Here is a 15245-nt window from a genome sequence, read left to right as displayed (position 1 = left end):
CTCTTCCAGGGAGACCAGCCTCCAGAACGTACAGAGGGACCTGTGGTTCCAGCAGGGACGAATTAATACTCTGTGAGGATGAGGATGTACACACTGAAGAGGGTGAGGAATCGGTGGATGAGGAGGATGAGGATGACATCTTGCCTCCGTAGAGCCAGTTTGTGCAGGGACAGATTAATTGCCAGCTTGTTTTGTGGGGGCCCAAACGAACCAATCATTTCAGCCACAGTTGTGTGGCAGACCCTGGCGCTGAAATGATTGGTTTGTTAAAGTGTGCATGTCCTGTTTATACAACATAAGGGTGGGTGGGAGGGCCCAAGGACAATTCCATCTTGCACCTCTTTTTTTTCTTTGCATTATGTACAGTTTGGGGCCTAGTTTTTCAAACTGCCATCCTGTCTGCCACTGCAGTTTCACGCCTAGATGGGTCACGTGTTTGTGCCGCCCACTCGTGTCGCTTAGCATAGTCATCCAGCTACCTCGGTGCAACCTTTTGGACATAAAAACACTATTGTGAGGTATGAGGTGTTCAGAATAGACTGGAAATGAGTGGAAATTAAGGTTATTGAGGTTAATAATAGCATAGGAGCAGAAAAACCTACAAATTCTGTGAGTTTAGCTGTTTTTATGCTTTTTAAAAAAAAAATACAGATCCAAAACACAAAACCCAGAACCCAAAACACGGAAGGGTGGTTTTGGCAAAACCAATCCAGATCCAAAACACGAAGAAAGATCCAGATCCAAAACCAAAACACAAAACACGAAAAGTGGCCGGTGCACACCCCTAGTTATGAGTACTGAGGATGGCTGGCTGCAGACACCATCCCTCCTACCCCTGAGACAACACTGTCATCAAGAAGACCTTTCAAGAGACGGCAGACAAGAACTACAGCCTGCATCGTTAGTGACAGAGAGACAGTGTGATTACTTTATGTAAAGGCTGGCGTATCTTTCAGTTAACATTCTCAAGCTTCACATATCACACATGCAGGAAAGGGATGTGCAGGATCTGGGGTGGTGGTGAGAAGTTGGGGCCCCAGAGACATCAGTGTACCGGGCCCCGAGATTTCAGTTCCCGGCCCTGTACAGTGGCTATAAAAAGTCTATACACTCTTACTGAAATTGTGGCTGCTTGTGATGTAATGCCACAAATAAAATAAATAGCGTCAGACCTTTTCCACTTTTAACCCAACATAATTCAAGAGAAAAACAAGTTGATATTTTTTGGGGAAAAATAAGGTACTGTTAAAACCAACTAAACCCTGGCTGTATAAATGTGAACACTCTTTCATAATAGGGCCACAGCTGGGTTCAGAGTTAACCAATCACATTCAAAATCATGTTCACTGGTAATTAGCATACAGCTCCTGCCACTGGCAGTGATTGTGATTAACCCCAAATTAAGATCAGCTTTTCCTTTAGGATTTCCATGCAGTTTTGTTGGTTGCATACTGATGGAATATCACTGGTCTGCAGGACATTTTCCAAATATCTACAGGACCTCATTGTTCAAAGATACCAATCACTAGAAGGGTATAAAATTATTCCAAAGCCGTCAAGTTGTAGGCGCTGGATTAAAGGTGCAATAATATTAGCACAAAACCAGGCGTATTTTTAGAACTAATATTATTGCTCCATTATATCCAGCATCCGTCCAAAACCATAGAAGATGCGGCGGCTTTGAAAGTGTCGCTTAGTAAATTCACTTTATGGTCTGAGGAGACCAAGGTTGGACTTTTTGGCCTTAATTATAAAAGATATGAGTTTAAAGCATAGACAACACAGCTCATCACCCAAAGGACACCATACCTTCTGTGACACATGGTGGTGGCAGCATCATGCATTGTGGCTGCTTCTCTTCAGCTGAGACAAAGGCTCTAGGCAGCATAGAGTAGCTCCAAATATCAAGCTATTTTGGGAAGGAGCCTGCTGGTCTCTGGGCCTGATTCACCATTACACGTATGTGCAATGCTGAGCGCAGATTCATGATTATCGGGAATCTGCGTGTGCGCAGGACCCGTTCTGCGATTGGGCAGAACGAGTCCTGCGTGACAACACGCTGGTCGTTTCTGACATAAAAGTGCACGATTACTGAGCGACTGCACGATTACGATGCCATAATCGTGCAATCGCTCAGTAATATAACCCAGTGTGTACTAGCCTTAAGTAAATGTGTGATTTAACCTCAGAAACACAACATCAATGTTGATCGATTTCAAATAGATTACAATCGACCTTTAGTAAATATAACCCTTAGGCCTTACAACCCTCTACTTATTCTGTCCCTCTCCCCTTGTTAATCCCCCTATTGTTTATACTTTGGCCTTCTGTCTCTTTTTCGCTATATTTAAGAATTGTTACTTTGCTTTTTGGTATCTGTGTTCGCATCGGTTAATGAGATATAAAGTAATTTCACCTTCAAACATGGTAATGCTCCAAAGCTCACATCCTAATCAACCAAGGCAAGTCTTGAAATGGCCCAGTCAGATCCTAGACCTCAAGCCGTGTACAGGAGATCCCCTTACTATCTGATGGACCTTTGACTTTGTTTCCAGGGTAGAGTGGGATAGAATTGTAAAGCCCAGGTGTGCGAAATTGATAGGAGACTTAAGGCCCCCATACAGCTACCGACGGATCGCCAGATCCTGCTATGGGATCGGAAACGCCGATCCGCTGGTCAGAAATGGCGACCATTGATGATCCGTGATCCGTCGGTGGATCTGTAAAATTCTCCATGTTGGATTTCACCGATCCTGCAATGCCGGGTTTCAGGATTGCAGGAACGCTGTGATCCGTTGGTAGTGTATGGGCCACTTTATTCAAAAATACTCCCATATTAGTTTATGGGTGTGCACACTTATGCAATCAAGGTATAGCAGTGGGTTATTTTTTTCCTAAAAAAAAAAAATGTCTATTTGTTTTTATTTAAATTTTAATGTGAAGTCCCAGACTGAGAAGTTCTGAGCATTACTAGATTCCATTCACACTTATTCCTCCTCCATCGTTCCTTATTCCCTAACATGCCCCAAAAAGTTACTGTAAGATTTCTCTAATGTGTGTTTGTTGACTTGATCATTACAATACATAATTATAATGGCTGTAAGCCAAAGCTTCTGTCCTTATATGTCCTCAGCGCTGAATAAATCAAGCTTGCATAAAATACATTCAGGAAACAAGAAATCTAGTGAGCCTGTGGCCCTTATAGCATTTTAAAAAAAACTTGTTTTCCCTTACAAAATATATAGTAAGAAAAGGATATCTAACAGTGTAACATTCAGAATACCATTAGTATTGATAATGTAAAGGTCAGAATAACATAATATGACAAACATGAATCGTATTATCTTTCTTTCTTGGGAGAGAAGATCCTGGGAAGGTACGTAAAATATAGTTCACTTAACGAATAAAGTTGCAAGGTTTTGTAGCTTGATAAAGGGGGGGTGCGCAACTAATGTGACCTTTACCCTCCACTCGCTGGGGTTGTTACCTTTTATACAATACTGATAATGACCCATTAGCAAATTGGGTATTTTGCCATTTTCCAGGGCATCTTCTGATGTATAACTCTTTCTCAATCCTGACTTCTTCTTACCTTCTCCGGGGAGAATTTGGGGAGCATGATACAAGAGGCACCCACCCACAGAGGGCAGAGCAACTTGTTGACCACTCCATGCAGATGGTTGAGGGGCAGCACATGCAGAATGCGATCTGCATTAGTCCACGACCACTCATCTACCAGAGCAGTTACCTGTGAGGAAGAACAAAGCCAGGTGAAAGCCTCCGCTACAAAGGATACACAATACATACTTTTTTTTTTCAATAATGAAATGGTCGATTACGGTACTATTAACTCATAAACTATAATGTCTGTGAAATAACGTTAGCAGCTGCCTTAGCAAGTTTGGTCTAAAACAAAAACCAGAATTTAACCAATGGCACTGCAAAAAGACCCTAAATAAATGTTAAATAAAAGTAATATAATACATCAGCGGTTCTTGAGACATTCTTTGTCCAGCAGGACTTTCTACAATTATTTGGATAACCATTCTGCCATCATTGCCAGTCCTGAAATAACGGAGAGGCTGAGACATTTTAATCCGATTAGGACACATTAATACACCTCGGCTGAGAATTACATATATCCCCGGAATACCACGTGGAGAGGCCGCGTATTGCTGGTAATTACCAGACGAGCCGTGACGTGGAGAGTGAACGCTGCAGACAGAGCCGGTCAAGTCAGAGGTCTGCTTCCTATCATGACGTACAATCGTGCCTCCGCCGGGTGTCGCGGACATCTCCGGATACCGTGCGGAAAGGCCGTGCATCACTGAGAGGCATCGGGTGAGCCGCAGCGTGGAGAGTGACCGCTACAAATAGAGCCAGTGGAATTGGGGAATTGTCTCCCACCACTGTGGGACAATAAAGGTACCACACAGGTCACCACACACAAGTGGGTGATTACCGGGTGCCGCAAGCCGGGACTGAGTTTGAGTGAGAGGTCCCTGCTAGACGGCAGTAGGACCGGGAGGCTGGTGGTAAGAGTTCACATTTTACCAATATATGGAGCAACCTTGAAATTTTCCATGCGGGTCACGGAGAGATCTGGACAGTGTTTGTCTAATAAATCGGGAGATTGATATATAAAATGGAATATTGAATCAAGTGAGCTCCCTTTTATTTTCATCTTTTTATTCGGATTTTATATGAGATATTCAGCAGGAGTCTGCACAGCTGATCATCAGTACTACCAGGGATCAGTTACCAGCTGGTATTTGATATTTAGTCTCTGGGCTGTCTAAATAACTCAGGATATTGTTACAGTATCATTTGTTGTTGATTATTTTAAAATGCATATTTTATAGTAGTGTCTCATTGGCCAATGATGTATGTTGTTTATATGTGTATTATACAATTTAGCAAATAAAAGGTAACAATTCATCTGATATAACTGATTATTATTGTATCCATTTGATATCAATTCAGTTGCAGGTGTCCCACAGCGCTGTTATTTTTTTCTTTTCTTGGTCTAAAACAAACCAATTCTAAAAAAAAAAAAAAAAAATTCAAAAGAAAACTACATTCAAAAATGGAAACGAAAACTGCAATTTGCATTTAATGTTAATACCCCATTAATATATCTAAAAATGCAAAGAGTGATGGAGTATTTGCTCTACACACAAAAAAAAAAAAAAAGAAAACACTGGATGAAACTAGTATTCATTCTAGCACCCTGCACCTGTCCTAACCGATGCAGTTCCTCTTTCCTGCCTGGGGAGTCACTCTCTGCTCTGGTGCTTCTAGCACACTCAGCTAACATGCAACAAACTGCTAAGATACAGACCGATGTTTGCTAGAAACACCAGAGCAGGGAGCGACACCCCAAACAGGAACTGCGTGGGTTGCAACAGGTGCAGGGTGCTAGAAGCACCGGAGCAGAGAGCGACACCCCAAACAGGAAAGAGGAACTGCGTGGGTTGCAACAGGTGCAGGGTGCTAGAAGCACCTGAGCAGAGAGCGACACCCCAGACAGGAAAGAGGAACTGCATGGGTTGCGACAGGTGCAGGGTACTAGAATGAACACTTTGAAACCACATTCCACAGTCCTTAGTAGTTAAGGAGATACTTAAATGATATCGGTTATGGATGTCACACTAACCAAGATGTTGTATGTGTATCCCCAAATCTGTTCAAAGCATTCCTGTTAACTAGGAGACAGCAAACCAATCACTCAGTTTTAGGATTCTGCACTGCTGCACACCCCCTACCTTTGGTGATACAAAATAGAAAAACACCACGGTCTCATAAACTGTTTATTTATAGATGTCTGCCCTTTGCAAAGTGATGGGACAGTGACCCTGCTGGACAGACCTACTAAAGTACCAATAGTTATACATTGCATATCAATAAGTAATTCACAAGAACACTTGTGGTGTATTGTATCCATCAATCTCCAATTCCTCTCCAGTATAAGCCCTTCTCCATTCTGTCGCACGCCCTCTTATGTGATCTAATTTGTTCTTACCATAGCGCTTAGATTGCAGTGAGTGCTGAGCACACCTTTTGGTCTTCCTGTGGTCCCGCTAGTATAGATAATCATAGCCCCCCTCTCTTTCCAGTCCAGGTCAAAATGAAGGGCTTCCGCCTTAGAAGTTTGATTCCAGTTTGGAGAACTAGGTACAGTGAGCTTTGTGATGCCCAGCTTCTCAGCCAGAGGGTGTATGACATCTGTGTAACTTGCCTCTGCCACTACCAGCGCACTCTGGGAGTCCTGCAAGATGTACTCTAACTCAGGCAGTGGGTGACTATTAAACAGCGGGACTGCAATGGCACCACTCATCCAAGCAGCCCACTGGCACACTACATATGAGGAATCATTAGGGCAAAGGAAAGAGACTCTTTCTGGGGGGACCTCATTGCTAGGATTACCCAGGACTTGAGTTATCTCTTTGGACAGGGCACAGCTCCTGAGATATAAATCCTGGTAACTGTGCTGCCCATGATGGTCAACCAGTGCCGTTCTGCTACTAAATGCTGGTGCCTTAGAAAACACCGGAGCCCAAGGCTGGGCATGACTAGGCACAGGTGTGTGAAGGGAACAGGAAAGTGGACGAAGACAGCGTAATCTATACTGGGATACTAGAAGACGGTATAAACCAGCCATTTCACCACAAGTTTCAGAGGTGGGACAGAGGCTTCAATCAGCAGAACAGATCCAAAAGTAGTAAAGTCAGTTGATAAAAGTAAGATTGTTTCATTCTATTGGCTGATGAATCCATGCTGCAAATACAAAAGCCAAAAGTCACTTTCTGTTACAATCCTGTAACATTAATACAGTATCGCTAGATAATATATCTATATCTATATATATATATATATATATATATATATATATACTGACCATTTTCTGCAGCCTGGACTGTTGCAGTCATTTCCTAACGACGGTGGGTAACCAGCCTAAGAACACATATCTTATCTTATCAGACTAGAATCACACCTAGGGCCGTATTCAATTAGAAGCGAAAAGCCGTTATCCGCGGGAAAATATCACCGAATTTGTCTTTTCGCGTGGTCGGAACTTATCTCCAAATTGGATTCCAGGCGGGTTTCGCTTGCGCGGAAAGTCACTGCAGTGTAATAGGCGAAAAAGATTTGCCTAAGAATAGCAGGGGAAAATAAGTGCAACATTTTTATTTTGGGGTGCAAATGTGGGGAAAACACTCAGAACCCTTGGGACAGCCCCCCAATAAACATAAGAACACCCCAAAAAAGTACTTTCATTTTGGGGGCGAAAAAGTACAAAGTGGGGGGACAAGCACAAAAACTAGTGAAATAGCCTTCTTAGGGGTCTGCAAGGATGGGTCAGGTGTTTTTAGGATTACAGGTGCGTTTTTCAAGGGTTTTTTTAAAACCTCACTTTAGAGATATAAAAATATGCTGGCACCTATTTTCAAGTACCCCAAATTTGACTGGACTACTTATTTTTACTAAAAAATACTACTTACTGCCATTCTTTACCGCTTTCACAAGGAAGCTAATAACAAGAATTTTCTGCAACTTCAGGACCCCAAATAGTTTTATTAGAGCTATTGGAACACTACTACATTGATCCCCTATGTTAGTGCATCTTTTGGGGGGGATCAGGCTGATTTCCCCTATTCTGACAGTACTTTCCGCCTGTTCCGCATTCGCCGCTTTTGCCTGGTTTGTAATTGAATACGGCAAATAGCGGGGATGCGCACGATAAGTTTCTGCGACCAAAACACGCGATGTAGCCAAAAATTCCGGCAGGCGAAACTTTATCGCCGATGCAAAACTAATTGAATACCGCCCCTACAGGGCATTAGGAGGTAAGTCCCTGCCATTTCTATCTTCTATAACATTACACAATATATCTCCCAGGAGTAATAATAGTATTTCTTATATAAAAATTTCTAATAATAGTTTTTGGGCTTCAGTCCCGCCAAACAGTCCCTCTCGGCGCACCATGGACCTCATTCAGAGGCGCTCGCAAGTGGCCCGATGGTTTGTGAACGCGCATGCGCACGCTTCGGTCTGCACGTGCGTGAACTACTCTGTGCGATCGCAGCCTGCTCGCTCGCCCAGCAAAGACAGCCCAGTGAAATGAGTGACAGGAGAAGCCGTTTGTGGGTGGTAACAGGGGCAGGACACTAATAATGGGGGAGTGGAGGTGTGAACGCAGGCGTGCCTGAGTGTTTTCAGGCCATTTTTAAGGCGTGCATAATTAACAGGCAGCGTCATAGTACACATCACATGCCTGGTTGTTACACTGAAGTCCTCACAGTGCTTGCAGTAGGGTAAGGCAACCACAAGCGCTGTGATCGCTACCGATGGTCCTCGATGTACCAATGTTTTAATACACTTCCTGGAGATGACGTGCGCTAGAGGGCGTCTCTACATACGCTAATGGGTGTCTGCATACATAGAGCGATCGCTCGCACAGCCAAAGTGAGTGTGCTTATGCCTTGGCGAGCGATCGCTTCCCATGCCGTCACTTTGTCAAATTAGCATACGCTGGATGCGAGCGATCGCATCTAGCGAGCGGGTCTGAATGAGGTCCCATGTCCCAGACAAGCGTCTTTTTTGCTCAACATGTGCGTCTTATTTGCATTAAACAAAATAAAAGCTGGAAGCAACAAAACTACTTTTCTAGATTACACTGATCAATAAGATGGGCGACATTCGTACATCTGTGCGTGAATGAGTCTGATTCTGTACACGAAGTGCGAGGATGCAGCGTCTGCGGCTCTTTCTCACATCAAGTTCTGTTCTACTTCATCTGTAACTTTTATACGTGTTTAAAACTAATTCCTGTGCGGTTAAAGTTGCAGCCCAGCATCTCTAATATACTGTAAGTGGTGTTTCTCTGTGTCTGCAATGCGAATAAGGCACAAAATTGAAAGTAAAAGACTGTACGCAGCTCCTCTCGGAGCGGCTCAGTTGCGCTGGGCGTCTCGTGCCGTATGGTGTATTAGGCTACTGTAGATGTATGAGGACACATCTGTATTCCATTTTAGATCATGTTAAATCAAGGGTTCAATAGCTTATGAAATGTTAATTGAGCCACTTAGTATTAACCATCAATACAACCTGACCAAAGCACAATTAGGACCTGATTCCAAGTCTTGCACTGCTGCGACTAGGGATTGTCATCAGTCTGGTTACCATCGATGACATTTTTGCAAGTAGCCATCAATGGTGACCAACTATCGATGGTTACAACAACCGATGTATATCCCTGTTTTTTAACTGACTGGCCGGTGGGCCAATCAGAACCAGAGGCGGGTGTCGGGCAGAGCTATGCTCTGTGTCCCGACACCTTGCAAAAAACCCCCCCCAAAAAACGGTTGTGCTTTAGCATCGATGGAGGAAAACCATCTGGTTCTCCCCCATCGATGGTAAAAGCATTCAACATTGGCCATTGATTATGGATCGTCGATGGCCATGCCTAGCTGCAACTGCTTTAGTGTCTTTTGCTGTAGACGCATAGTAGTTTAGTGCTCACTATGTGCATCTTTAGATGCTGTAATGCAGCTTGGTAGGCCGCCACTGGTCGGGCACACCATCAAAACTTGCACCAGCCCTATGGTAGGCGCAGATTTCCACCCGAGTATGACTCCAATGTGAACGAATAAGCGTCTGTGTGTGCAACCACATCAGCGACACGTCTGCAACACTCCCATGACACGCCCATAAGACAAACCATCTCTGTGCATCTAAATAGCCTCCTCCCAGTCCATGCCCATAAAAGCCAACCACATTTCCAAAACGTTTCTGATCCGTGCATCACAATAGCAATTGCGCCTTTGTGTGCACACTGTGTAACACATGCGCCATAACAGTTTTCCGTGCACGCGTGTTAGCTAAAAATGGAAAATAAAATGCTAAACTCCGTGAACTTCAGCAGTGTGTGGGAAAATCAGGCTTGTGGCTATCACAGTGGGTTGCTTCAGGGACGGACTGGGGCTGTAGATCAGCCCTGTTAGTCCGCCCTGTGCGCGCCTTAGGCGTGGGTGTTTAGTTTTAAGGGGGCGTGCCGCGAGTCACGGGGGCACTGGCCCATCACTGCCGACACCCCTTCCCTCCCCCTGAGCTAATATCATGTATCCGGCGACAGGGGCACTTCCACCCTCCTCGAGCCGGCCCTGAGGCCACCAGCCCTTCTGGCGTTTGCCAGAATTGCCAGGTGGCCAATCCAGCCCTGGGTTCCGTTAACGTTTTCATGCTTTGCACTTGGCAGGTGAACCAGCGTCCATCATGTGTGATGCAGTACCTCCAGCACCTGGGGCATTTTATTTTACTGTCACATTTTAAAAGCTTTACCTTTGATTATTAGCCACTTATAATTTCAAATGATAAGCTGATATAGCAAGAAATACACCCAGAATAGAAAATAAGGAGTCTTATTGTGCAGATGGCTAATACTTGCAATTGGGACAAATTTGGTAAAATCGGGACACTGGTAACAGTAAGTAGTGCATCTGCGGAGTAACACAGTCACACCAGATACGGTTTTTAATTAGTATGGGCTAACTGCCTGGACAGTTCCTATACTTCTGTAGGAAGCAGCTGAGAGGTAAGGCTGAATTTTGAGGACATGGCTCCCACTGACTGACGGTCACTGTGCATGGTGTGACAGGGCTACATGCATGAATCATGTAACATGACACTGCTAGGGCGGATGCCACGCTTTAGCGCGTTAACCACAAACGTAAATAGCGAGTGACTGAATGGTGAGGGAGATATATACTCTGTATGATGAGGGACAGATATACCCTACTAAGTAAAATTGCCAGTTCCCTCACCTTTGCAGCCCAGCCACTGGGGGACCGCTCCGCTGATACACAGCTCTCATGGAAACAGAGACCCGGCACATATAGTTCCGCCGCGCTTGGAGACTGCAGATACCCGGCGCATTATTCACGAGACTTCAGCCTCGCTCGTCAGAATTCCCAATATAGTATATATAATCTCCCAAGTGGCCTTCCTCCTTCTAGTGGTGCAATATCTAACGCTTTCTCACTCTCTCCCCCAAATTATCTGTCATTTGGGTCTCACTTTTACATAAACTCCTGTAAAGACTCAGAAGCGCCTGTCTGCCAAACATGACAATACATGACTGTAGGCTGTACAATTCTGGTTACTGGGTATTGTAAAGTAGATATATTTTTAATATGTCTTATTTATATCATGTTTGCCAATGTACGTGTGAATGTAGGATTGAAAGAAAAAGTATATAAAACCTCTTTTTACTAATGCGTTTTGCAATGGAATGGTATGAGTGTGATCGATCTATCTATCTATCTATCTATCTATCTATCTATCTATCTATCTATCTATCTAGTGCACCCAGTAGTGGTACCCCCTATGCAGTGCCCCCAGTAGTGGTCCCCCCTGTGCAGTGCCCCTTGTGCAACCAGTAGTAAGCCCCTTATATAGTGCCCCCAATAGTGGTACCCTTTATGCAGTGCCCTTTAAACAGTGGCCCTACTTGTAGTTCCCCCCCCCCATGCAGTGCCCCCAGTAGTGGTCCCCCGCCTTATAGTGCCCCTAGTAGTAGCCCCCCCTTGTAGTAGTCCCCCCAGTGGAGGTCCCCCCCTTGTAGTGCCCCCAGTAGTAGCCCCCCTTGTAGTGCCCCCAGTAGTAGCCCCCAGTAGTAGACCCCTTGTAGTGCCCCCAGTAGTAGCCCCCTCTTGTAGTGCCCCCAGTAGTAGCCACCCCCTTGTAGTGCCCCCAGTAGTAGCCACCCCCTTGTAGTGCCCCCAGTAGTAGCCACCCCCTTGTAGTGCCCCCAGTAGTAGCCACCCCCTTGTAGTGCCCCCAGTAGTAGCGGTGCAGCTGTGTCACAGAGACAGACTGCCCGCGGCCCGCATGGTACGCAGCTGAGGCGCCATCCACTATGTGATGCCCTACGCAGCTGCGTACCATGCATAATGGGAGAACCGGCCCTGCTCATATTTATCTATCTCATATCTATCTATCTATGGGGCCTATGTATGAAGCCATTTTTTACATAAAATTATGCAGAAACTGTAGTTTCTGCATAATTTTATTTGTAAGTCCTATGTACTAATAGCACTGTGCAGAAGCTTTTAGGAGTTTAGCACCGGTAGTTTACACCATATTCAGATGGTGTAAACTACTGTTTGCCTATGGGGACTCCAAGGGCAGGAGAGAGATCTTTCAATTTCGCCCCCGGAAGCTGACGCTGTGTGCATGCGCAGAGTCCGCTTCCCCGGGGAATCTTTCACTTCAGTGAAGGACTTCTCCGAAATGCCGGGGGTATAACTTGCGGGGACAGCAGTCCCTGCCAGTTCCTGGTAGTACATAGCCGGGATTTTTTCATTAAAACTGAAATATTCCCGACGAGATGGAACGGTAATAGTCGCGGCAATGCCACGATTATTAATACATAGACCCCTAAATTTCATATCTATCTATCTCAAATCTCTATCATTGTAATGGATACAGCAATAGAAATGTTAAGTAATAAGTAATTTATAATCACACTCCAATAATCAGTATTCAAAATGTTGAATACTATTTGAGCTACTCATGTACATAACACTTGGGCCTGTATTCAATATTGGAGTGAAAAGTCCATGCTGGATTTTTCGCTCCACATCGGAGCTTTTCTGGGGATAAAGTATCGGGCAATAAAGTATCGAGCTGGCGAAAACAGGATCCTGCGGAAAGGTAAGTATCGGGAATGTTAGGGGAATTTTGGGAATTCATCCTGGGACCCCCCCTAATGATGTCCAGACATGGGGGATCACTGTGGGTACCCCCTCTTAGCTCTGCAGAATGTGTTCTGCATTTCTAAATAGCCGCGGCAGGTGTTTTTTCCCGACATTGAAGAATGGATGCAGAAGAGCACTTAGGTTTTTTTTTTTTCATTTTTAAAAGTGTTCCCATCAAATTTGGGGTACATGAAAATGGGTACTAGCATATTTTTAAGTCCCTAAACTAATTTTTAAATACTTCTGCAAAAAGCCACCTGCCGCTAATAGCCTATCCTAGAAAACACCTGCCACATACTTACAGAATACCCCTGAACCTATTTCGCTATTTTTAAACACTGGGCCTGATTCAGAGCCGAACGCTCTGACCAGAGCGCTCGCTCTGAATCAGGGCCCTCCTCCATGAAAATGGAGCGGCCTCCTGGCCGCTCGCATAGCTATGGGTGACCACCCACAGCATATGCGAGCGTCCATGATGATGGTCGCGATGGTCTTGACCATCGCGCTTGCGACGGAGACCCTGCGGTAGGGTCTCGCTGCTGCAAGCCCTGGAGTGATTTTGGCTCTCTCAGAGCCAAAATCACTCCCACTGACATCACTAGTGATGTCAGTGGGGCCGGCTTCAGACGGTAGGCGTTCCCATGGGAACGCCTCCGTCTGGCAGGCACGCCCACCAAAGGGGGCGTGCTGTCAATCAACATCGACAGCACGCCCCCTTTGGTGCGAGACCCGGAGCGATGGAGAGCCCGTCGCTCGCCGGGTCTTGCGCATGCGCACGACGGAGATCCCTCCGTCGTGCGCATGCGCAGTGGGGGAACATCGACCCGCTTGCGAGCTTCCTGCGCTCGCAAGCGGGTCTGAATGACCCCCACAGTTCCCCATTTTTTATTTTTACACCCCAAAATGTTAATATTTTTTTGGGGGGTATCCCTATTATTTATTTATTTATTTTTTGTAACTTTTTTTTTACACAGTTGGTTTTTAGGGGAAATTCTGACGGGTGCAGGAAATTTTTTTTTAAGCCTGCACCCCTAAAGCCCAGTTCTGCACTTTTCTTCTTCGAACCGGCGAAAAGTCTTTGTAATTGAATACGGGGATAATTTAAACATGCAAAAATGACGTCATCTGCGATAATTTAGCGCCGATTCCCACTTTTTCGCAGCCTGATTGAATATGGCCCTTGGTTGCTTTTCAGCCTGTCAGTTAATATGCCAAGACAAGCCTGTCATGATAAAGATTATTAATATGAATACTTCTAGTAATGTGAATTAGAATTCTAGGAGAGCTTTGCATTTCAGCGTTCGGCTAATATGGTGCTTTTCAACATGTGCTATGGTCATTATTTTCAGGGCATGTTCTGTTCATTGTTTTTTCGGCCCAATGTAAGGACATCATAGACGGGTGCCATTACTGTACAGGGGAGGTAGTTGAAATCCTGATAGCCGGGAAGCAGGTGCTCACTGTGCAGAATTACTATGGGATCTAGTGTGAATAACTGAGGCGAGAAAAAGAGAAGACAAAAGACGATTTCCTTAAATGCTAAGGGGCCCATTTATCATTAATTGCATTTACAATGCAATCTGGGTGCAATATTAGCACCCATGATCGCATTGCAGAATGCGATTACAAAGTCTGGATGTATTATAGAGAACCCACAGAGACAGGGGCTTCCGAAGAGAAGCCGTCCCTGCGATTTGTGAGTGCCGCCGGGGCTACTGTACATGCACAACGCCTATCTCTGGGGAGAGGGCTCCGGGAGAACCCTCTGCCAGCTGAATCTGCGATGTGTAACCCATAGATTACAATGGGCTACCTATGGGGGGATTGCATCGGCTATCGGAGATATATGTGGCAGTCCCTCTGTGGGAAACTTAATATTTGCGGTCAACCCCCAAAAATGAGTGTTTTGGGGGATTAAGCCGCAATGAAACAATGATAAATGGGCCCCTTAATGTAAGCACGCTATCTATATTTATGATTTTTGCTTTTTAGTGGGGGTGCAGAACCTACCCCACAATATGTAGGGGACCCTACTACTGTATTTTAAGTGGAATTGATGTTTGACATATTGCGCTGAATTTTACAAACATTTGTCTTTTATAAGTCTCAACCATCTATCATATTTATTTTTTCAATATTTCTATTTTTTTTTAATCCCCACAGCCATCATAATGCAGATATTTGTGGCAAGGTGTTGACAACAGGTAGATTTATAATTATTTGTCTATTTACCATAAATGTCCATGCTTTTATCTGATCAAACAAATCAAAAGTTGTTTTTTTTTGTTTTACACAGACAGAAATATTATTGGGCACTTGGTCAGAGTTGGACGTAAATCAATTGCAATTTTTTTAAAGTAACTTTACACTATGCTTATCTGGTTAAAGTGCACTTGCGACCGCCTACGACAAAATGGCAGGGAGGAGGGATGGTGTTGTCGTGTAGCAGTAACCAAAGTACAATACGGGTGTGTTGAAATCGCACAT

At 44.6% G+C, this 15245-nt stretch overlaps 1 protein-coding gene across 5 annotated transcripts in view; it reads right to left on the bottom strand.

The window, feature by feature from the left end:
• Positions 1-10898, bottom strand: part of ACSF3 (acyl-CoA synthetase family member 3) — a 96058-nt gene extending 85160 nt beyond the window's left edge. For 4 of the 5 annotated variants that reach the window (XM_088447351.1, XM_088447348.1, XM_088447353.1 and 1 more), the window contains exons 1-3: positions 10824-10898; positions 6023-6777; positions 3593-3748 (exon numbers count right to left, since the gene is read on the bottom strand). In XM_088447351.1, the coding sequence (XP_088303477.1) occupies positions 3593-3748; positions 6023-6661 (795 nt within the window). In that variant the 5' untranslated portion in view covers positions 6662-6777; positions 10824-10898. Of the gene's footprint in view, positions 1-3592; positions 3749-6022; positions 6778-8706; positions 8783-10823 lie in introns of those variants that run through there. The other variant, XM_088447349.1, reaches the window with a different exon arrangement.
• Between the last annotated feature and the right edge of the window lie 4347 nt (positions 10899-15245).

The sequence above is a fragment of the Taudactylus pleione genome, unplaced genomic scaffold, assembly GCF_031769625.1.
Source record: "Taudactylus pleione unplaced genomic scaffold, aTauple2 ptg000430l, whole genome shotgun sequence".
Classification (NCBI taxonomy): Eukaryota; Metazoa; Chordata; class Amphibia; order Anura; family Myobatrachidae; genus Taudactylus; species Taudactylus pleione.
Note: the sequence above shows the minus strand (reverse complement) of the source record. Positions and strands in the feature narration are given on the sequence as shown.